At 46.3% G+C, this 25,334-nt stretch overlaps 1 protein-coding gene across 1 annotated transcript; it reads right to left on the reverse strand.

The window, feature by feature from the left end:
• vwc2l (von Willebrand factor C domain containing 2 like) lies at positions 1-21,799 on the reverse strand (the record flags this gene model as incomplete). Its single annotated transcript, XM_056427355.1, is given in 5 exon segments — positions 1-204; positions 11,198-11,327; positions 17,714-17,760; positions 17,763-17,817; positions 21,392-21,799. Coding segments are annotated over 5 exon segments (792 nt in total), but the record flags the coding sequence as incomplete, so codon positions are not given.
• Positions 21,800-25,334: the final 3,535 nt, after the last annotated feature.

Raw genomic sequence — 25,334 nt, forward strand, 5'->3', positions numbered from 1 at the left:
GTGCAGTAGGCAGGGCCGTGCCTGGGCGTTCCCGCCAGCCCCTGTGGAGTCTCTACGACAACGTCTGGCCGTTGAGGCACTCCCGCCGCAAGCACTGCGCCGGCTTCCACCAGTCTCCGCTGTGGCAGCGGCAGATGGTGCAGTCGTCCACCTTGACTTCGATTCCGGCTGGGATGATCGTTGTTCCAGCGAAGCAGTTTGGACCTGCCGTGTGGGAAGTGGGGAGACAGACGGGAGAGAAGGAATGAGAAAGACAAAGGAATGGACGTGGCTCTCCTGAGGGCATCTCTTTTTCGGAGGGGCGGTGGAGTGATGCAGAGAGCTGCAGGGAGTCAGGGGAGCCAGAGCAGACCTCCAGATCTTTTCACGGGCATGCACCGATGGGCTTGTTTTTGCAACACTAAAGCGCTTTTGTTAGTCTCCCCTTCTCCCTCGACATGGAGCGCTTTGCATCCTAATGCGCTGCAACAGGGAAGCTGCCAGGCGCTGGCTCGGCAGCACAGAGGCAGTAGGGAGGATGGTGTTAATCACTTCAGTCTGCAGGAAAAGGCCACAGCACTCTTTAGCTATTACTTACATGATTTCTCTTCACACACACACACACACACACACACCCTGCGCAATAAAGAACTCAGATTAATTTTGACATCTGATTTACTGGCACGGAAATCCATTTTTGTTGAACTCCAGTTCTGAAACCAGTTTGATTGTACCAGTGGAACTCCTCCTCCCCATGCTTTTGATAACGTCAGTAAATGAGTAGACGGATTAATAATCCTGGGTACATTTTAGGATCTGTACACGTGGGAGCTGAAACACTATTACCTTCGTGGGAATGCAACGCATTTATTGTTAGTAAATACCACATGAAATATTTCAATTTGATTTGTTTCACCGGGCCATCGGAGGGTGCGTATATCTCGCTCTACTTCTTCAGAAGGTGCCAGGAATTTTTCCCAAATGTAATCATCAAGATGAAGCAATCTGCTGCGCTATTGGCGTGACTGACTTTGCTCTCAGTATTCAGAGCCGTGGAACTTGCTAGATTCAAGACTCTACGAGTAGTCATAAAAAACTCGTATGTCATAACTCTTGACACGGTAGCTTTTACATCTTATTTTCATGGACATCTGAGTGTCATGGTGAATTTGATTTAGTCCTTGGAAGCTTAAGACGAGCCATGAAACTGCGGTAAGTTGACCTGAGGAGCCTTGCTACCCAGGGTAAAGACATGCTGCTGTGTCACAGTAGGGAAGGCTGGTGTTTTAATGAAAATGAATGAAGGCTGTATTACACTTATCTTCTTTGATTTCGGGGTCATGGTATTGTGCATGCTGGTTCACTGTCGCACTGTCATGGTTTATGGGATAGATCCATTGCCAATGTCATTAACATCTGTTCTTTTCCTACTAATCAACATATCTGCTGTGACACTTATGTTATATAATACAGTTTTCAAAGCACACAGTTAAAGTTGGCGGTATTGGTTTAATGATGAAAGTCACACTGACTCAAAGCATGAGTATATGCATTACTTTTACATGCCCGTCTCATTAAATCAAAGTATTTATACCATATTCAACTAAGTAAGTCTTATACATATTGAGTAAAAGTATGTAAGTATAATCAGCAAGACTTACTTAACCCTTGTGTTGCCTTAGGGTCATTTTGACCCGAATCAATATTACACCCTCCCCCCGCTTTAGGATTAATTTGACCCCATTCAATGTTTAATGTCGGTGTTCTTTCGGTAGTCAACAAACAAACATAAAGTGCCTCACACTTAAACTTGGAAAACAATATTAATTCTAATAATTTTCTGGAGGTTTTAATTGCTGGCGTCAAATTGAACCCAAAGGGTAAAATATGTTAGTAAATATAAAGGTAACAGGAGGGTGAAACATTGAATCGGGTCAAAATGACCCAAAGGCGGGGGGAGGGTGTAATATTGATTCGGGTCAAAATGACCCTAAGGCAACACAAGGGTTAAAGTATCAAAATTAGAAGTATAGTCATTGTGCAGTAAATTATTCCCTGTCATTGTTTTACTGTTTTATATAAATGTGTTTCTTCTTTTTTAAGTGGCAAAATTAGCATAACTATTTTGAACTTTAGCGCAAACGGAAACATCTACAGCAGTAGAATGCAACTTTAACAGCAGTATAATCTAGATGTTTCCCGTTGTGCTAATAAAAAAAGTTTACATTAGTTTTGCTAATTGTGTCACTTTAAATACAGTTGTGTAATCAACAGCAATGCATCATATTCTTTACGGTCATCATAGTTTGGAAGCGCCTGTGAGTACTTATGTGTCTAAGTCTTTTCATGAGCTCAGAAAAACTGCATTGCTTCTCAGGTATGTGACGATGCATTTTCCAGCTATTTTAAGGTGTGTTTTTTGTATAGTCTCAATTGGGAGAAATAGCTCCACCAAAAAAGATATACTTCATCTTTCAGTTCATCAGTGAAAAAGCCAAAATTCCAAATTAAACAAATGTGGAGATGCATGGTTTTCACTGGGCAGGAAGGTTAGCAAATTGTGTAACCTGAAATGTATAATTTAGTAACTAAAGCTGTTGGAAAAATGTAGTGCAGTAAAAATAGAAATAATTCTGTTTCTATAGATGTGCTCCTTTTGGACCTGATAGAAGCCTTCTGATCTGAGCTTAGAGGACACACTGAGAACGCTCGCCAAGTCTTAACTCTCATTGATCTGCCTCTGGACAGCTGGCGCAGGTCACAGGACAAACTCAGTGGAGGTTGATGAGGGGCGAGGATGACTGGCTGTGGCTGCCAAGTGTGATTGTTCATTAGCAGACAGACTTCGAGCCACAAGGACACAGTTTCAGCTCCCTGTTTCCATCCAAAGGGCGCTCTGTCATCCAGTCGAGCTCGTGATCGATTTATGGCCAATAAAATGTGGCGAAGTCAGGAAATGTTTGTCCTGTGTCAAAACTGTCCTTGTTCATCATACTTTCCCTGACTGCATCTGAAGGAGTGAATAAGGGCTCATTGCCGTCCATTTGGCTCAAATGTGATTATAGCTCTTGTCTAGAGAGATGTACTTCCGTACAAAGTCATCTGCCAAAAAACTTCAGTTTTCAAAACATTGCAAGCTGAATATGTGACCTAACTAGCCAGTGAAATAGCACAGCTATTGGATGGTATGTCTGTTAAGAATCCATGATTGCGGACTTCAGACAGATAAGTAGATAGCTTAATCCCATCAAAGTGAGAACACGCTGGCCATTTTCAACACGTCTTATTATTTTTTCTTCCTGAGAAATATATAATTACACGTATCTCCTGATAGATAGACTATATATAATTCATGATAAAGATGAGGGCTGAATCAGTCAGACTCAATGAATGTGGATCCCAGAGGTAAGCACCCCCGACTGGCCCCCCTATTCCATTGTGTTTCCATAAAAAGATAATTCATAATGTAAAGCTTTGACAATAAGCATCCACATGCCCAAAAGACATCCACAGGCCAAGGTTGTAACATGGATTCATAACACGTCTGCCCTCTGTAAATGAGCCACCTCTTGTCACTTCTGATTGCCAAAAGCTTTTCTTTCACCATCTCACAATGAGTGGGTTCAGCAAGTTCTTTCACCGGTGCTGCAATGGTTCTAATGCATTGTGGGATACCATTTTAGAACTTCCTACGCAGCAGTTTTTGTCTGCAGATGCAAAAGCCCCTTCAAGCTCAAGACACTGCTACGCTGCTAACATGGCTGGAGAAGGCGGGGTTGGTAATCTCCCATAATGTTCTTGTAGAGTGTACCGCCGGCCACTAGAGGGCAGCGTCTAATTACCTGACCGGATATGCCACGCGGCCTTCCGTTAATGTCAGCGTCCATTTTAGTCTCGTCATTCATCCATTCCACCTCGAGGCGAGATGTTCATCCACTCATTCATGTGAGAACTGTTTACGTTATTAGTTAATGTGCATATACCGTATATCGTTATTTGTATATGTGTATTACGTTATTTATTACATGCATAATTGTAATACTTTGTCAGCTCATCCTGCTGCACTGTCTGTTTCAGGGTGTCTTCATCTCTGTCATTAAACCCTTAAACTGACATTGAGGAGTGTGTTTCTTCATGAAGACACCATGGTCGTTGTTGGATGCCCTGCCCCCGGCTGCGAGTTTAAATCCGGAGACTTGTCTGAAGCACTTGTCGCTGCTCTATTGACAATTCATGGATTTAGCCACCAGCACGCAGCGCCTGTCATGGCCGCGCCGGCCCAGGCCCCTACCCCTCGAGGCCCGAGACTCGATCGGCCCAAAGTTGATGTGGGCGTGTCAATAGAGGAATGGAACGTGTTCATCCGCCGTTGGAACGTATTCCGCGGTTCAGGCATAGGGATGCCCAGGCCCCCTTCCAGCTGTTTCAGTGCGCTGGGCCTTTACTTGGAGACAGCCTGTTGAAAGCCGTCCCCGATGCCGCCTCCGGACCCCTGCCAGACCTAATCACCGTCATGCGAGCCCTAGCTGTCATCCCTGTCGCTACATGTGTCCTGCGCGCGAGCTACTTCAGCTACGCCAGGAACGCGACGAGACATTCGCGCATTCGCTGCCAGAGTGCGGGTAAAGCAGAGACATGCGCATATAATGCGGTATGCGAGTGTGGTAGGGCGTGGACTATACCGACCACATTATCCGTGATGTTCTGCTAAATGGCATCTATGACCCGGACATACGCGCGAGACGCTTGGGACACCTGACATCCTGGTCAAACCAGTTAACGACGTTATTGCACTCGTCGTGAACAAAGAGATGGCCCGTAACGCTCTCCGTCGTCCTCTCTGTCAGCCATGTCGTCATTCCAGCGCCTGAAGACGACTCCACAGACGAGCCCCGCCCCGGGCCCTGCGGATAGGGCTAAACGAGCCTCGTGCCCAGAATGTAAGAGCGTCTTTAACGTCTTCACGGAGGGGCCTCGCGGGTGGAATCCTAAGCCTCACCAGGTGTGCATCGGCTGCTACAGGGCCCGCCGACGACAGAGGCGCCAGCAGCCGTCACCCGACGGTCAACAGGCCGCCATGGAGTCGGAGCTGATCTCCCAGGTCTCATCGGTGCAAGCTGGAGCCCGCCCTGGCCTACGTCGCGGGAGCCATCGCCGACGCCGCGCCCCTACGTCGCATGGATGTGTCAACAGGCCTGCATTTATCAGACTCGAGCACCACATCTTCTCCAAGGGCGAATGGAGACGAGCCAGGCTGAGAGACCACCCCCGAGCATTAATTACCATCTCGGTGGACATGCCAGCCGGGCTGAGGGATGGCACCGGCAACCGGGGCTCGGCCGATGGAGCTCGGATATCCGCCGTCGCAGACACTGGCGCGCAGTCGGACCTCTGGTCTCTGGAGGAGTTCCTGGCCTGCGGTTTCGAGCGGGACGACCTGCGACCCGTCAGCCTCAGCCTGTCGGCCGCCAACCGCTCCCCTATAGCCATCGAGGACGCGTTCTTTGCTAGGCTCTCGCCCACCTGCAGCGGGGGGCGTGTTACATCCTGCCGTTCCATGGTATATGTGAGCAGCTCAGTCCAGGCCATGTACCTCTCCTACGAGTCGTTGCTCAACCTCGGCCTCTTGCCCGTGAACTTCCCATCGGACGACGTCGCAGGGGGCCCAAGGACAGGCGTAGCCTGACACGGCAGACCAGCCTTTGTCCGTCAATGCAACGAGGTCAACCAACGGCGGCTGCGTGGGGCCAGGTGGCCCCCAGGACGCCCAGTGCGCATGGCCTCCGCGCACGGCCCCCGCGCGCCCGCAGCACTGCCGTTCCTTGTACGCCGGAGAACAACAACCGGATGAAAGGTTGGCTACTCGGGAGATATGCCTCGTCGACGTTCAACACGTGCCCCCATCGGGCATTACCAAGCATGGAGGGACCGCCCATCGAGATGCACGTGGACCCCGCAGCCACGCCTAAGGCATGCCACACCGCGGCCACCGTGCCTCTACACTGGCAGCGGAGGGTCCACGATGACCTCCTGCGGGACGAAGCCCTTGGAGTCATTGAACGCGTGCCATATGGCGAGCCAGTTACGTGGTGCCATCGTATGGTAGTCACTCGGAAGCACGACGGTTCCCCCCGCAGGACCGTGGACCTCTCCCCCCTCAACAAGTTCTGCCAACGTGAGACCTTCGCCACTGAGTCCCCGTTCCACCTCGCACGCCGTGTCCCGAAGGGCACCTGGAAGACCGTCACGGACGCCTGGAACGGCTACCACAGTGTTCCCCTGCGGGAGTCGGATCGCCACCTCACTACCTTCATCACACCCTTCGGCCGGTGGCGCTACACCAGGGCACCACAAGGTTTCCTGTCATCAGGGGATGGCTACAACCGTCGGTTTGACGCCATCCTCTCGGACTTTGAACGCAAGGAACGTTGTGTGGATGACACCATCCACTATGACACCGACCTGGAGCAACACTGGTGGAGGACCATCGACTTCCTGACGCGTATCGGCCGGTCGGGCATCGTTTTGAACCCGGACAAGCTTCAGTTCGCAGAAAGGTGCGTCGATTTCGCTGGATTCAGGGTGTCGGAATCTACCATCGAACCGCTCCCAAAATACTTGGACGCTATCCGGGACTTCCCACCCCAGGCTCCACAACGGACATCAGGAGCTGGTTCGGCCTTGTCAACCAGGTGGCTAACTACGCCCAGTTGCGTGACACGATGGCTCCATTCAAGCCGTTCCTCAGCCCACGCTGTGTGTTCCTATGGTCCCCCGTTCTGGAGGAGGCTTTCCAGGCGTCCAAGCAAGCCATAACGGAGGCCAACCGTGAGGCGTGGAGATCTCGACATGCAGAAGCGTACCTGCCTCCACCTGACTGGTCCATGCGTGGCATTGGCTACTTCCTGCTCCAGCAACATTGCCACTGTGCCTCGGGCATTCCGGACTGCTGTCCAGGAGGATGGAGGATCACCCTCGCTGGGTCGCGTTTCCTATCCCCTGCGGAGCAGCGCTATGCGGCCGTGGAAGGAGAGGCCCTAGCCGTGGCCTGGGGTCTGGAACAGACGCGGTACTTTACCCAGGGGTCCGACAACCTCGTCGTGGTCACCGACCATAAGCCGTTAGTGAAAATCTTTGGCGACCGTACCCTGGATGAAATATCGAACTCGCGTCTGTTTAGACTCAAGCAGCGCACCCTCCCATGGCGCTTCGACATCGTGCACCTGCCTGGCAAGAGCAACTATGCCGCTGATGCTACGTCAAGGCATCCTTCCCCCTCGGGCTCGGCGAACAGCCTCTCACTGGGGCTGCAGAGCTGGCCTGACGCCGTGGAGTCAGCCCTCATGGCCTCCATCCGCGACGACGCACAGGAGCTCGGAGCCGTCTCTTGGCCCCTCCTCGCACGGGAGTGAATGCCTCAGCCACCTCCTCCAACTCATCGAGCAGGAGGGTGGGATTGACGTTAACGACCCTGCTCTGGCGAGTCTGTCATCGGTCTGTGAGTCCGTCTACGCGCAGGACGGCGTCCTGCTCTACCGGGACCGCGTCGTGGTTCCCCCATCCCTCCGTGGGAGAGTCCTTCGGCATCTCCATGCAGCTCATCAGGGGACCTCTGCGATGGGGCAGCATGCCCGAGCTATAGTTTACTGGCCCGGGATGTCCGGGGACATTCAAGCCACCAGGGACGGGTGTGCAGACTGCAACCGCAATGCTCCGTCAGGCGGCTACACCCCCTGCCCTCCTCACCCCGTCCACGCCATTCGAGGCGGTGTTTGCTGACTTCTTCGACTATGGGGCCGCCACTACCTGGTTGTCGGGATCGGCTCGGGCTGGGTAGAGGTCCTGAGCTCTACGGCGGGTACTGCCCTGGCGGGCTCAGCTGGCCTGGTCCAACACCTCCGTTCGTTCTTCGCCACCTTCGGCGTACCGGAGGAGCTCTCGAGCGACGGTGGTCCGGAATTCAAGGCGAGCCACACTGAGGACTTCCTCCGCTTATGGCACGTCAGACACCGTGTGTCTTCTGTTAGCTTTCCGCAGTCTAACGGGAGGGCAAAAGTGGCGGTTAAGACTGCTAAGCGCCTCCTGATGTCCAACACCGGCCCGTCGGGCAGCCTTGATCAGGACCGCTTCCTGCGTGCTATGCTGCAGCTGCGCAACACGCCTGACCCCGACTGCAACCTCTCGCCAGCGCAGATCATCTTCGGCCGCCCCCTTCGTGGCTCGCTCTCCTTCGTGAACCGCCTCGAGAAGTTCTCGAACCCGCATATCCGCCTGCTTTGGCGCGAGGCATGGGCGGCTAAGGAGGACGCCGCCGGACCCGTATGTCCCGTACCACCGAGTCTCTGGGGACTCACTCAAGACCGCTCCGCCATTGGCACTCGGCGAAAGAGTATTCCTCCAGAACCAACAAGGCCCGAGCCCCCACAAATGGGACAGGTCAGGGATTGTGGTGGAGTCACTGAGCCACGACCAGTATCGGGTCAGGGTTGACGGTTCGACGTTTGACACTGCGCAACCGCCGGTTCCTCCGTGCCTACACGCCGCCACACCCCACGCCCATCAGCAGTCGGCCGCGCCGCCGCCCTCTGCCCAGGAACATTGGCCCACACGCGGGCTGGGCTGCGCCCAGGGGTTGCTCAGCCGCCGGCCGACGGGCCCCGCGACTGGGCTGTGGGCGCTTCCCCACCGGCGCCTGTTGATGAGGCGACCGCTGACCTCACCGTTCCTGCGGGTGCCGTCCTGGGCGCACCGCTCCCGGTGCCGCAGTCGCCACCGACGCTGCCCCAGCCTACTCGGCCGGGCCGCGCGAGGAGGCCGCCTCCACGTTACGAGCCCGAGTCCGGCAGCTGGATACGGGATTTAGACCGTTAATCTATTCCGGCCTATAGCTTTCCGGTCTGGGGGGGATGTAGAGTGTACCACCGGCCACTAGAGGGCAGCGTCTAATTACCTGACCGGATATGCCACGCGGCCTTCCGTTAATGTCAGCGTCCATTTTAGTCTCGTCATTCATCCATTCCACCTCGAGGCGAGATGTTCATCCACTCATTCATGTGAGAACTGTTTACGTTATTAGTTAATGTGCATATACCGTATATCGTTATTTGTATATGTGTATTACGTTATTTATTACATGCATAATTGTAATACTTTGTCAGCTCATCCTGCTGCACTGTCTGTTTCAGGGTGTCTTCATCTCTGTCATTAAACCCTTAAACTGACATTGAGGAGTGTGTTTCTTCAGTTCTTATATTTGTAAAATGTTTTAGTCCATCCAGACAGCAATGAATAAATCTAATATCTGACCGGCCTACCTGGGAGCACTCCATGCTATTTGACAGTACTCACAATGGCCAAGTTCGTTATTTTCTTTCAGAATGCTAATTTCTGGGGAGTAGCTTTTGAGGGCGCACTGCAGGGACGAGCTGTCAGGGTTGCCAACTTCGCTTTTATTCTCACTAGATTTAGTAGTTTTTGGAGCTAGTGCTGCTAGATACTTTTATGTGAAAAAACTTGGCAACTGGGCTGGATCTTTCAATTGGATCTTTTTCTTTTTTTTAAATCTAGCCAACTCTAGCTAATTCCTTAACATTACCAACCACTTTAAATATAAAAACAACAACGCAATCATCTCATCAAACTATGAACTGTTGCGAGTCATGTCTGTCTTATAATTGTTCCGTTGTGACATTGTGAAAGTTACACTCATTTCACATCATGATCTGAACCCAAACACTCGCAGCAGGTGAAGACAACAAATGCATGACTGTCTTCCACTGATTGCGTGTCAAGCCGGAGCACATAAGGAGACGTCTTCATTTCACAGCCCCCTGTCCCTCGGCTCAATAACGAGAGCTAAGCAGCTTCTTCATTGTCCTCTCCCCACAGCTCCCAGAGGGTTTAATGGCTGCCAGAGCCTGACCACGCAGCCGAGGGGAGCCTGGGAACGGCAGGCTTTCCCTGAAATGCCAAGTGTGTCACTGTGTCCTGTCAGCCTGGATTAGCTCTCTTCTAGCAGCTACTGCTGCCTTGTTAGTGAGGGTGTTTGGAAATCAAAGAAAGAAAACAGGGGGGTTACGGAAGAAATGAGAGAAAAGGTTAAAGAAAATGTGGGTAGTTGTATTAAAATAGGCATTTAGCACCCGCCACAAACAACGTTCCTCTTCCTCGGTTATAGGTCAGCTGCGGCATATATATATATATATATATTTATTTGTATGTGTATATATATATATATATATATATATTTCATGACATTTATTTTGCCGTCTTTCAACAGGAATACTCATGAACAATTTGTCCATGGCAAAATGAAAACACTGAATGAAATAAACCATATGGTGGTCCTGAGTGTGTTTAGTGGGGCGGCTGTAGCTCAGTGGGGTAAGGGGGTCATCCTGCAACCCCAAGGTTGTCGGTTCGATCCCGGCTCTCCCCATTAGTTGCAAGTCGAAGTGTCCTTGAGCAAGGCACTGAACCCCCAGTTGCTTCCCGGGCGCTTCACTGCAGCCCACTGCTCCTTAATAACTAAGGATGGATTAAATGCAGAGAACTAATTTCCCCTTGTGGATTAATAAAGTATATATCTTATCTATCTTGAGTGCGTCTTTAATTGTTGACCAGTTTTTCGTTTGTGTTGAGAACAACTTTCTTTGCCAGGTCGTTCAGCTCTCAAATGATCTGAAGCTCACATTCAAGCCAACTGAAATAGATAATGCTGCATTGTGTTGTGATCCTCCCCTCAGGCTCTCTTTGCTGTTGAGCATTCCAGCACCGATCACATTGCAGTCAGTTCCTGTACTTTAGTCATAAAGCTCCATCTGTTCCTCTGGATTGGTGCTGGCAAAGGGAAATCTCCCACTTCCCCTTGTAAATAGCCAGTGAACCATTGGAATTCTATAATTCCAATTTAGGGATTGGCTGTGTGTGACAAGGGCGTCAGGGAGATAAGGCTCTGAGGACCCATTAGTCCCTCCTACCGTGCCTTTAATCAATGGGCGAATGTTTACTCTGACTCGTGTGTCATTTATAATTAAACCTGGTGCTGCTCATTAGTGTCCAACGGGTCCAAAGTAATAATTTAAATTCATAAAACATTAATTACATCCTCAACCTGTCGGCCATCAAATGGCGATAGCGCCGATGAACTCGCCATCATCGATTTTAATAGAAATGTAATGAGTGAGGAGTGTGTGCTGTATTCCAGAGGAGTGTTTACCGTTTTTACAGATGGGGCAGCATTGCGCCGGCTCGTACACGGGGTTCACGCACTCTGGGACGGCGCAGTCGGACACCACGCAGTGCACCTCATTATTTGGTTCGCAGCGGCACCATTCACAGGCTGACGGCTGTGGGCAGATGGGGGAGGGAAGAGAAATCTGGGTTAGACGATTCAGTCCGTCGGCTTCATCGGTTTGTGTGCTCTACGTGATTACGACCGGTCAGCAGAATTAAGTCTCCCCCTGTGCTGTTTTTTTTCCAATTAAAAATGATTCCCATTATATGCGTCTCCTACTGTCTTCATAAACAAAGAGACAAGTTAATACATTATTCACCAAGCCAGTTTTATTTGACTTCTTGCATCTTAACAACCAGAGCCTGAAGCTGACTTTGAATAAAATCAACAGAAATAAAAAGCGAGAGCGTCTAGAAAGTTGTGTTGATGATATTCAGAATGTTGCTGCATTCCAGAGGCTTATCTCCCCACCTCTGCAACATGTGAAGCAGTGCTCTGCAGCCCTCTGTGCTGCTGCCACTCACTTGACTCCATCTTTACAAAGTCTCCTGACCGGAATATCAACTGTAATGTAATTACATGGAGTGGAAAAATACAAACTGTTCCCAAATCACCAAAGGTCAACTCTTCATCATATTAGATTTTTCTTCTGCTGGTCAAATTGTCTTTTGAGGGCGTCTCTGCTCCATCAGCTGCTCAGCCCTCTGTACTGAGCTGAGAGGGTACATGTGTTTCATATTTGGTAATCCTTATGCAGCTCACTTTTCATAGAATATGTGATTTTTGTGGAGAGCGGAAACTGAAACCAAACAAAAGGTTCTGCTAAGTCATGTACACTAGTTCATTTATCCGTCTGAAGTCCACATGTTTTCCTACCAAACAAGATACATCATGTTAATTAGTAAGCGTGTTAATTGGTGGGACAAAGCCAAAGCTGCTTCCCCTTGTTTTCAATATTTATGCTAAGCTAGGCTAGCTAGTCGCTGGCTTCAGCAACGTATTTAGTGCAAGTGACAAGAGTGACATTGGTTTGAATATTCTGTAGTCTTTCTCTCGGCAGTAAAGCGACGGTCTATAAACCAAAACGTTATCATTTTTATTATTCCTCTCTATGATTGATGTTCCGCTGTGGATCTAATGGCTTTATTTTATTTGTTGTCATTATGGCATCACCGATCCCAAACTGCATTAGTTCCAGACATTTTTTACAGACATATTTACACCCACTTTAATTGAATGTTATCAACAACAACAACAACTCTTCCACAGTTCAGTTTTGTGTCAACACGTGAATAAATGAAAGGGCTGTGGTAATAATGGATTATTTAATTGGACTTTTATTAGCCAGGATGCATTAGAGTGCATCAAGTGGGAAGTGAGCAGACTTGCATTTTTGGTTGAATTAATGGAAGACTAAATGCACTGCACAGTGAGCAACTCAAGAGTCTCAACTGTAACAGCTAAACATCCTGATATGTCGGATATTTTTCCAGCTATCTTCATATATGATGTTTACATATCGCAAGAAAACAGTAAAAAAAAAAAAGGGCATGACTGAGTGCAGGAGCAGCGCCTGCGTTTCTGTATGGAAATGTCTGAAACCTGTTTGTGTCCTGGTATAAAAAACATTGTTCTGTATCTCTGCTTAAAATAATTCACACTCTTAGTGATGTCAATGATGATAGATTTAATCTTCTTATCCATTCTGTCTGTTGTATATTTTAAAGCGTACACTCCCTGATGCCCTTTCCCTTTCCTAGTCTAGCTGCAAGGAAATAATGAACGCTTTTAAGAAATACACATAAAGCTGGGACATTAACATGTAAAACTCGACTCTCCTCTCATTAGAAATTCCTCTCATATCGTATCTACACCAGGAGCCGTGCGCTGAAGTAAATAAAGCAACAATATTTCTCTTCAGCAGAGTTAAACATTCTTCCGGTTATCTTCCCCTCTGTCAGATTGAGCGCTGATACAGAAATGTACCAATTACACAGCAAGATGTTGTCTCGTACATATAGAAGATGGACCACATGTTGTCTGCCTGACAGACCTTATCTGTGGTGGCTGGCAAGGTGGGACTCGGGGCCAGCAGTCAGCAGCGGAGCAGATGCCGTGTCTGACGCATGCAATCTTGATCCAAGGTGTCATGGCTGCATTTCAGGTTTCTGTCTCTGCGTGTTTCCCAAACAGGAATATTTGGCTTTGCCGCCACACCAGTAATATAATATATAAAGCTGACTTAGCTTTGTTCTCCATGAGCCTTCTGGGTTTAGTGAAGATGCGAAACCTTAACCCTGGGCAACATATACAATAAATAACACAAGATTATGTTAGGTAGTAATAAATATGTTTCTTCAGGGAATTAAAGCAACAGCATTTTACACTAATAAGCTTTATAGTGTGTGTTTACAAGTCTTTAAATGGAGGGTCAATCCCACCGTGGTATTTACATGCACAATCATATTCCTTTCATGATGTTGTAGTGCTGGTTGTATTTTTGCTAATACATATGCAATTCTCGTTTCAGAAACCTGGGATTCATTATTTAGTTATTAGTCAATGAAACACAAATACAGATTCTAAGATTATCCCAAAGTCTGGCCTGAAGGAGGAGGCTCACAGCCTTATTGAACCAGCGTTACATTATTTCCACAACATATGATCAATTAGAAAGGATAAGGGTAGCTGGAGGAACTCCTGTAGTCTTGCCTGGTCCATGTATTTGAAACCCTCTGAAGAGAAAGTGAGTGGCTAACGAGAGTCTGAAACTCCAACATAAAGGAAACACTGCATTGTTTGTTGCTCTCCTCCCTTAATACTGCTGATAAGACGGAGGAACTGAAACCAGAATGCAGCAGAATCCTTGCAGCCAGAAACAAAAATGGGATCTTAAATGCTGAAATAGCTCAGTGTGGACAGAAAAACAGAGGCTGGCTATGGAGTCAGACTGACCGATATTGATGTCGACATTCAGAATCCTGGATATTGATAAAATAACAAAGGATATGAATAACTGGGTTTCTCATGTCCCATGTGGATTTCATATCCCTTGTATGATCATTGCTGGGATCAAACTTAAAACCAGGATACCAGTGTCCATGGAAACGTTGCCTTCATAACAAAAACAGCTATGGACAGGATCAACACAACCACATGCATCTTATAGTTATTACTTCTTACCTAACATAAGCAACTCACAGATAACACAACATTCCTCTCCTTAAAAGAGCCGTTGCTGAGCAGTAGATGGTTGATAACATGTTAGTCTGAAATATCTGATTATGGGTAAAAGCACAGCACAATTCACTTTGGTGCCGAGACAATTAGGAAAGTGGATTTAAGGGTCCAGTTTACACCAATTCTGATGAATATTTGATCAGCTGCCAAACGTACAGGGACATTTTTTCTATAACAATGGAAACAATTGTGGTTTGAGTCGATGCAATCAATATTTTTTTTCAGGAATGTAGTCTAGAAACAACAAAACAGAGACTTGAGTTCATTGTTTATCGTGCACATTCATTTAATTATTCTAAGACGTAGGTCAATAGGTCAAGAGCAGTTGGCTTTTTTGACGTATTGATTGCTTTATGCTAGAATGGCCAAAGAAACTAGATAATTAAGCCTATTGCAATATTTCTTATTTGTTTGTGTTACATTTACTGTGATGCAACGCATGTTACACCCAGACCCTCTGAGAAGTTCTGTTTTCACTGTCTGTTTCTGTTGTGTTGTCTGTCACTGTGTTGCCCTTGTGCCGGTTCCAGTCCTCGATGTTCCAGTTCCAGTCCCCGGTGTTCCGCCGCCGGTTCCAGTCCCCGGTGTTTCATCGCCGGTTCCAGTCCCAGATGTTCCGGTTCCATTCCCCGGTGTTAAGTCGCCGGCTCCAGCCCCTGGTGCTCCGTCAAAGGCTCCAATCCCCGGTGCTCCGTCCCCGGCTCCAGTCCCGGTTCCCCGTGACCCGCCCAGTCCAGTCCCGGTTCCCCGTGACCAGTCCCGTCCGGTTTCAGTTCCCCATGTGTTATCGCCTGGTCCCGGTCCCACAGAGCCCCCATCCCTCATCAGAGACTTCCACCGAAGATTCCCCGACGAACCTGGGCCATCAGGTGCCGGCCTTAAAGGGGGGGGGGGGGGGGGGTACTGTACTGTTACACCCAGACCCTCTGGGTAGTTCTGTTTTCACTGTCTGTTTCTGTTGTGTTGTCTGTCACTCACCTTGTCTCTCGTTTCAGACTCCGCCCTCCTGTGTGATTGCAGACCCCGCCCTCATTGTTTCCACCTGTGCCTCATTCCCCTGTGTATTTAGTTCTGTGTCGACCTCTTGTCTGTTTCGGTTCGTCTCTAAATGTTGCCCAGTAAAGAACATTTGCTTTTCGAATCTGACTTCCTCATTTCTGCGGTCTGCAATTGAGTCCTATTTTCCGTGGCTCCCCGCCAAGTCGTGATAACGCAGTTCATGCAATAAAGAAGCGCAATTCATTTTGTTGTCGTGAAGTCTTTGCTTATACCAAATAAATAAATACAATAAACTTTAGCGATACATTGAAATGCGACATGTATATTTTTAGCTCTTTTTGTTTTCTGTGAATGAAGTATGACAGTTAATGTTACAAATGTTATCTGTGTTCTGGTACAAGAATTGATCCAGACAGTCAAAGAAGTACTCAAATATTTTCCTTAAAAGACCTATACGTAAAATGTGAAATACCAAGTCCTGCTAAATCAAACTTACGGAAAAATACACATATGTGCAGCAAATTGTATTCTATCAAAAAAGATTTTGTGAAATGCATTTTTTTGAATTAAAAGTGTTACATTTATTTTTCCGTTTGAATACCGTTTGTTACCGTCTATGCATAATCTGAATGTAAAGCTAGAACTAACTAACAACTGTATATACTGTTTGGTAGTTTCATCTCTCGAAATGCATCGTTTATAAACTGATCATATGTTAATACAATCTTGATCTGGAAATGTTGTGGAGTGAAAGGTACAGTATTGAAATGTGCGGGAGCAGATGTTTAAACCGTAATACATACACAAGTAAAGTAGTCCTATGAGTCAGTTTTGCACCTAAGTACTTGAGTAGTTGAGTAAATAGTTATATTCCACCCCTGGACCCCAAGAAGTACATCATGTTTTGTTCATCCGTGCATTTTGAAGATGACCTGTTGCTGAGCTGCATGTCGGTAAAGAGAACTGCCTCTTTTACTAAAGTGAGGGTCAGTAGTGTTCAATTCCCTACAATACAATTAACCATTACAAATAAAAGTATGAGAAAAAAAAACATTTCTTACAATTTTGTTGAAAATTTAATGTAACCAATGTCATTTGAAAGAGAATACTTCTCCATGTGCCGAGGCCACATTGCAGATTCCTTCGATGTCTTGAGCTGCGCGTGGTGCTTTCAGTGCATCGTTTGTGTTTGGTCTGCCGTGAAGAGGATCAGTCACGCCTCAGCCAAGACTCACAAAGAAAATAGAGCACCAGCACTTCTGAACTAAGATGTGCTGCCAGATGTGGTGAAGAAAAGTCTCCTGCTGTCCCCGTCTTATTGGATGTGTATTAGAGGGAATCAGCTGTCATGATTTTCATTCCCACTCTGAGACAAATGGAGATGGGTGGGGAAGCGATGGATAGTTAAATAACCTTTAGCGGGGCAAATGAGAAAGAACGATACTTTGAAGTTGGACAACAGGGTCACGGGAATCTCACCCGAGAGAGAGAGAGAGAGACTAGTAGATGAGGGGAGTTGGATGCTAAAAACACCCTTTATAGTTGTTCAGGGGCACTTTAGGTGCAGGGAAGTTCAAACAAGAAATACAATTTTTTTAAATTCTGTGTGGCCTAATTGTTTTCTCAATAATTTCTCCTTATTATGGCCCTTGTTGGATGAGAAAATCTATTTGGACAATCATTTTTACAGCTTTCATGGCTGTTTTGTCTCAGGTTTAATTCATGTTCTGTGTGATGTGTAGTCAGCTTTGTGTGTGTGCTCATTCTTTTAAAATCACTATTGTAATTGTCTGCACATGCTTTCACATCACATTTTCAGTAATTACGGCACACCGAGCCGAGATCTGCGAAGACTGTTGTTGTATTGAGAGAACAATTAAATGTCACGAGAAACAGGCAAATCACAACGTGAAAATTAAATTGCTTTCATATTTAAGCCAGACTCAGTAGTAGGCCTTAACTGTGCTGCTCCGGATAGATTAGTACCTGTCTCATGGGGATTTAAGGAAGGTTTTAGCAGTGATATGCTTGCAAATGAATCAATTTAGATTACTTCCCTCAAAAGGAGAAATCATTCAAGTTAGTCTGATGGCTGAAATCCACTGTGCAACCCTTGTCACTGAAGATGTTGGAGCCCTCCCCCGTTTAAAAACCCCCCCTCTGCATCCCTTCCCTTGGGGGGATGGCAGGAAACACGGGATTGTTCACTTTTGAGTTCACATCCCAGCCCTAGCCTGACGATCTGGGATCTGAACTCACCCTATAGCTCCCGGTTCTTGATTACAGCTGTGCTGGGGCCAGAGGGCCATGCTGGGCGGACTGGTCCCTTCCTCATCTGATGGGGAACCCTGTCGGTGAAACACCTACTAAGGTTGAGTGGCATGACTCTCACAGGGCAACATCGCAACAACAACAAAAAGAGGTAGAAAATACACCCACTGCTACGAGATCTACACTTTCGCTATTCGCTTGATGAATATAAATACGTTAAGTATTTCAAACAGAAAAATTCCAAATGCAGAGCATTAAATTAGGAGCAAGCAGCTAAGTGGTATGTAAAGATAAAGTGGAGTTATGGTGTTCTGAGGAGAAAAGGAAGTCACTCTTCATCTGTGTGTTTTAATGAGTGTCTCTGGGCGCTGTGTCTGTAGCCGGGTCGTACTATAAACTTAATTGGCAGGTTGCTGATGCATGAGTTATACCAGCATTCAATTCATCAAATGACAGGCTGACATTGCACTGCAGTCACGTTGTGTTGAATGGATGCTCAATACCACTTGCATGACAATGCCTGCATACTCTACCTGCATGGGACTTAATGACATACATATTGCATGTCGGGATTTCCAGCGTAATGGAACCAATTCAAGTGTTGGATGACACCAAGCTGTGTGTACTTCAATTCTTTACCCCAGAAGCTCCAAACTGACTGTCTGTGTGTGTCTCCTCCATCATCTGCCACTAAATATAAATGCAATTGTCTGCACAGTGTATCACGAGCACAGCGAGGGAAATGCCAATGAGGCCCACACCGACGGTTAACCTGTGCCATCTGTAAACCGGGCCTTGTACATAAGTCACTAACGGCTTTTGATTTCTTTGAACACTGCAGGGATCCGAAGCTTTCATGTCTTCACCGAAGAGAGACACCCTTCTCACAGGATTTGGACTAAGATTTTAGACTTACTTGTGTAGTCTTTCGTAGGAGATGCGGATATTTACAGATTTCCTCTCTCCTTCATTTTATTATGTAACTGACACTGAAATGCTCAATAAAATCAAACGAATGAATTGTGTCTCCTTTAAGTACGTAGAATATCTTTCCTCTCGGGGCCCTCCAGTCAAAATCAGCGTGCGGCTGCACTAGTGATGGACTTGATCTCACATCCAACTGCCAGGTTTATGCAGTCACAGTGGCCCTTACAACATCTATGGGCTTGCATCCCAATGCGGGGTTGAGCTTGATGCTGTCTGATGTGCAAACACACCAATCAGGACCGATTAGGTACATAGTTTTAAATGGGCAAACCCCACTCACCCCTCATTTACAGCATACAATATGCCAGTCATGCGGATGTGTCCCTTCATAATGTATATGGCCACATCTAACAATTATTTTCACTTAATTTATTTTATTATTTATGTATTTTTATTTTAGATTTATAAACAAGTTCAATCATTTTAAATACCACCACTATTACTAATAATAATAATGATAATAATAATAATATTGTGTAAAAGGTCATATCTTAATTGTTGATAATCCATTTTTGTGATGACTGAGTATGTATTTCATCAACAAACTGTTTCAGCTGCGCATGTTGGCCCCCAAGGCAAACACATCCTCGTGAATTCATTCAGCTGAAGCTACTCGAGACAGACACATGAAAAGCAACGATAATGGTTTTACATTAATGCAGCAGAATACTTTATAATGATGCTTATCTACATTTTATTTGGCTTGCCTTTTCTCAGTGACCAGACAGTTCACAGGTGTGACATGTTCCAACTTCTCCCAGCAGAGGTTTCGTTTGCTTTACATGGAAGTTATTTGGTCAACTGAAGCGAAACATACGACAGATCACAGAATATTCTGCTGAAGCCTTGCCAGGCAGGTCAACAGCGATGAGGTTTCAATCTAAATAAATTGGTGTAATTGTCCACTATTCATATGCAACTCTTCTGCACAAGTGATTTAAGTTTGCTATGAGGTGTTTGCCTGCACAGGTTCATGGTCCTCTGATAGTAGTCAGCCGTTATCTTTTATTATTTAACCAGAATTATTATATTTCCCGAACTTTAAAGCTGCACCAATCCATATTTGTATAAGAATGTTGGCTTAAATGACTGTGAGGTGACCGACTCCCATCAGAACGACAGGATGTCTTTGGAATATGTATCTTCAGCTCGTTCTTAATAGGGTCTGCAACTTTAATGTTTTTGATTTACTGACATTGCTGTCATCAACCTCATATCTAGAGGTTTACAGAAAACAGCTCTGTTAAATTAAATGACTGCTCCTTGTGCAACACCAGAGAGCAAAGTTAACAACTAGCTGTTGAACTTAGTGGAGCATTTAGCAGCTAAAGAGCCGAATATTTCCCAAGGGGTTGGTAGAGACCAAAAACAGAGCAAAAAGAGACTGACTAGGAATTCATCAGAAGGCTGGAGAGGTATGTAGTCGCTCTGTTTACAAGCATGTTCGTTATGAGACTTCACAAGGTGAGAAGATGTTGAGTTCACACCTTACTTTGCTGCCTAAAAGTGGCAAATCAATGAGGAGCAATTACAAGTGCGAATGTTTTCCTTCAAAGTATTTTAGGCACACCAGTGCTAAGTAGCTGAAATGCTTTCAGTCTCATTTATCTTTATGAGGCTGAAAACATTCAATATCTATACTCTCACATCTCTGACGAAGGCTGAGATGTGTTTGATGGTTGTTGTCTGGGTTTGGTTCACATTTGGATGGATACAACTTACATAAAGATGCCAATAATTGCTGATACATTTTATTGACGTGTATGAAAAAGAGGTTTACTCATCAGATGTTACATTGTATATGTTCATTTGTTGAACTAATTATTTTAATGTGCACATTGTTTGAGCTCCGGTATCTCTAAAGTGGTTAGCAATGCTGTTGAACATTGCTAATCTTCCACAGACAATGCAAGTTAATGTTAAAACTATTTTAGAAACTTAGTTTCAGGTATTAATGTAGTTCTGGAGTTCCTTTCATTTCGAGCTGGCTGCATAAAATAGATTGAAAAGTGACTTATGAACATAAATCCTCTCGACACCTGAATGGGAGAACCCACTTGTCACAGTTCAGTTGCACATCCACTTTTTAAAACTCGTAAAACGTGGTGGATGTTTGTGAAAAACATAAATACGTTTTAAAAATCCAAGCATCACATATTCATAGCATCTGTCAGTTTAGTAATGCTGGGTGAATGTTCAGTTGATGGTGCAGGGAGGGGGAGATGACATCACTCTGGGAGACAGACATCGTTGTGCCCTTAGCCAATAAATAATGTTTTACTGTCCGCCAAGCAGCATTCTCACACCCTCACTAACCCCAAACTAACAACACAACACCACATGTCAGTGCTGATGTTGTGGTGTTTGTTGCCCTGTTTCAACTTTGAAGTCTGTTGCTTTCAACAATCTGCAAGACCAAAAGCAGAGGGTGGTGTTTGCTCAAGTGCACTTGATATTCCTCCTCTCCATGATAGACATCGATAGACATCAGATTTTGTTTCATGTTTGAATGAATTGACTTATATCATTTGACATGAACATGTAAGTCTAGTTAGGGGTGTTTATGTAATTGTGTATGACATATATCAAGTCAGAAACAAGAAAAATAAAGATGGATTCTGAACGAACTGTGTCAGTGTTTCAATCGATCCAGGTTGGATCTTAGAACTCGCATCTTACCTTGAATTCTTCCAGTATTTTGTACGTTTTCCCCCGGTACTCGCAAAAGTTCTTCACCTCCTTGCACTCGGGGCAGCATCCATTGTGCTCCACCTTGGTGCACTTGGGGTGCAGCTTGGGGCACACGGGCTGGTCGCACACGGGCCCGTCCTCCGTGCACTCGCACGGACAGTTCGAGTGTCCCGGGTAGAAGCGCTCCCCGAGTTTGTAGACGAAGCCGCTGTCATCCACACATCCTTTCCCCCGGTAGTCATCGAAGACGAAGTTGTCACTGGCGGTCCGCTCCGCCTCGTCCGCGGTGTAATCCACGGGGTTGCCGACCAAGGCCGGAGACGCGGCGCTCAGGGCCAGCAGGAGGACGAAGGCGGTCGAGAGGAGAGGGCCCATCCTTCGCCGCGACATCGATATCCACGTTCAACACAATTGTGTGGATGTCATCCCTAGGCTCGCGGTATCCTCTCCACATCCATCCTGCGCGTCATTATTATTACCATCATCATCATCACTTCAGGAAATGGGCTGCAGTGGAAGAAAATAAGAGATGATATGATGGGGGATGATACCTATTCCTATTGTTTTGCACATCCTCATAAACCAGGGAGCGTCACGTGTCAGCCTACATTTTATTTTAGCTCTCAGAAGCAAGTGTTCATTGTTTTGCTGCAAACAGTCATTGTAAGCATTATTCAAGTTTCACTTTCTCTATCCTTTTCTCTGATTTTTTTTCTCTCTCTCTCTCTCTCTTTCTTTCTCTCTCTCATTATGAATGATCTTAGTGCAAACTCTAAGCAATGGTTGAACGTCCACGTAAAAACATCCACTATCTAAATTGGGCAGAGTGGACTCATCACAGCATTATTATCCAAATGTGTATACTTTGTTTTCAAACTACTGGCTCTTTGTACAATTCCAAACTCCACGAGAGCAACCACAGACAACAGGTAGCTACATGGGTATATTCGCTTTCAAGCCAATGATTATAAATAATTAGCCTACGATTGGAACTCTGCACCTGCAGCAACCTGTTTTAACTTAATCAGCGATGTAACATGAAAATGTCCCGAATCATAAATGCGCAATGATTTAACCCAAAATGCATCACTCCATCGGGGGGCGAAAAACACAAAGCAGAATCCAGACAGTTATTAAATAATAAATATGTGCCCTCGGCTTGGAATCGCTTGGTCTATACGCCGCCTGTCTTGACTGATCAATCGAAATGCCACTGACAACAGGGATGTCACGACACAGGGCAAACTCATGCGTAGAAATACCTTGATATCCACTTAGTGTGATGACAGAGAGCCCAACAAACAGAGGGCTAGAGCAGACTAAAGAGAGTCGCCTAGCCTATTGGAAACTTCACTTTATCCACAGGGTAAATTCCCCAGACTCCTCAAGACACAAGAATCCTCCCTCGCGGTCTGCATGATGGGGATAAAAGCAATTAAACACCAGCCTTTTGGTGACGTGGTTCCCCTTTCGACTAGAAAGAAAACGATATCCACGTAAAAGTATGTCTGCTTCATGATTATCCCATCGGACTCACCTTGTTTTAGACAAACTGTACACATCCAGTGGCATGCGTTACGGAGGGAGAGACCGACCGAGAAAAAACAGCTCCAAAAATCCTCTCTCGCGTTCCCTGAGAATCCGGAGTCAATTTAATATTTCCCAACGACGCAGGTGAATGTTAGACAGCTGCAGTCTCGCCTTGTTGCATACATCCAGTGGTTGCATGAACAATACACAATCCAGAAGGGTAGAAGTTAGAATAGGACACATTAAACCAAGCGAGATCGAAGCCAGTCATTGTTTGATATTTGGTTCTCGGCAGAGGTCGCGTTCATCGTCAGAAGGCGAAATGAGGAGGGAGCGCTCCGACTTTCAGCACCTTGGACCGTCTCCTGCTCCCTGCACCGAGCAGAGCCGAGCCGAGCAGAGCGCCCGGTGCCTCTCCGTCACCCACACACACAGCAGCGCGCACATCCTACGATCTGAGGACGACTCCGGTTGCATCCCCCGAACTGGTCCTGCAAGAGTTTAAGACTATTTTAAAAAATCAAGTGAAACGACGAAATAGATGGTCAGTAGACATAGATGTTGCTATATGAGCAGCTGGAGCTACATCTGTCAAATGTGTGGAGTGCCTTTTTGGGGTTGGAAAACCGGTGCGCATGTGCATGTGTGTGTCTGCGTGTGTACGTGAGCCTGTGCGTGATGTGTCTTCACATATGACCTGCAGCATGTTTCCCTGACTCACTCATTATCTGCAGCACAGTATACAGAAACCCATTTGTATTCTACCATGAGACAGCACAAAAAAAAGAAGGGGAGGGGTCGGACTTGTCAGCTTATACAACAACAGAAACACATAGTATGGCTTTAGAGCAGCATTAACTTTGTTATGCTGGTAGGGACAGCCGCACAGATGACTGATGAGACTCAACAGACTACACTTAATTAGATATTCCTATGAGGAACCATCATAGTGTAACCTCAACCTCACAGCCAGATATAACTATATGCTCATCGTGACTTTTATCTGAGTAATTATTAAATCTGATATTCAATTGGAGTTCTTTTACTTGAAACACACAGCAGTCCCCTCAGCAACTAAGACTGAAATTCACCTTTACAAAGTATTACATATACAGTTACATCAGCTGCATACTGGACCCACCATGAAAGGTCAAATCTAACAGAAACATCCTTGTTACAAAATGTTGTGCAATGAATTCTGTGTATTTACTGTTTTCTACCTGACTGAAATAGCTTAACAAAATTCATAAAGCTATCCAGTTACAGAATAATACACATATCATTATCAAGAACATATTTGAAGAGCAGCTTTGTCTCACATGTATGTGCATATGAGTTGAAACTGTTGTGCACCGACAGATATGCTAGAGAGGTTCATGTCATTTATGTTCGCTTTCTCTCATTCCAGGCTTCCTGATTGTTTTCACCTGTCATCACACCTGTCTCCTATGCTCATCAGTGTCAGCCCCGCCCCTGATTGGTCCCACCTGTGTCTTGTTACCATGTGCTTAAATTCCCCTGTCTCCCAGTGTTCCTTGTCAGTTCGTCTGGTCTTTTGCCATGATCAGGTCGGGTTATGTTGTGCTCTTGAAAAGTTTTTGATCCCTCATAGCGCTTTCATTTTGTTCACGGCAGAACCGAAAGATAAAGAACTTTCAAAAACTTTATAACTGTCTCCGGTCGTGCAATTGGGTCCTACTTCCTAAGTGTCTGAGCTCGTAACAGAACGAACTGACCACATTATGGACCCAGCCGACCCAAGAACGCTTCACGCCGCTCTGTCGGTACAGGGCGTGACGATTTTTCATCACGAAAAACTGGACAAAGTCAGCCGGGAAATACAAGAGCTGAGAGGACGCCAGGCCGGGTTCAGGAAGAATTATCTACACAGATGCAACAACTGGTTGCCCAAATGAATAATTTTTCACTCATCAACAGACTGCTCCTCCGGTGACGTCATCCACAGCTGAGAATTTGCCTGTCAATACTCCAGCTGACGACCCAGGTCAGGCTGTTTCCTCCCGCGGCTGGCTCTTCCGGAGAGATTTTCCGGAGACTCTTCAATTGCAGAGCCTTTCTGGTACAGTGTGATCTGCATTTTCAACACAACCCAGCAGCTTTTTATCTGAGCATGGTAAAGTGGCGTTATTGTGTCTCATTTAACGGAAGAGCTGCAGCCTGGGCTACTGCAGAATGGTCTAGAGACACCGAACTATGTTACTCATTGGCCGATTTCATAGAGACTATGAGGCGCATTTTGACCACTCATCGCCTGCTACGGAGGCCAGCAGAAGACTGTTTCAAATACGTCAGCTCAACCGTCAGGTGGTTGATTATGCCATCGAGTTTCGTACAGCAGCAGCGGACAGCGGATGGAATGTTCCGGCTCTTCGTGACGCCT

This window comes from Pseudoliparis swirei, chromosome 2 (assembly GCF_029220125.1).
Source record: "Pseudoliparis swirei isolate HS2019 ecotype Mariana Trench chromosome 2, NWPU_hadal_v1, whole genome shotgun sequence".
In the NCBI taxonomy this organism is placed as follows: Eukaryota; Metazoa; Chordata; class Actinopteri; order Perciformes; family Liparidae; genus Pseudoliparis; species Pseudoliparis swirei.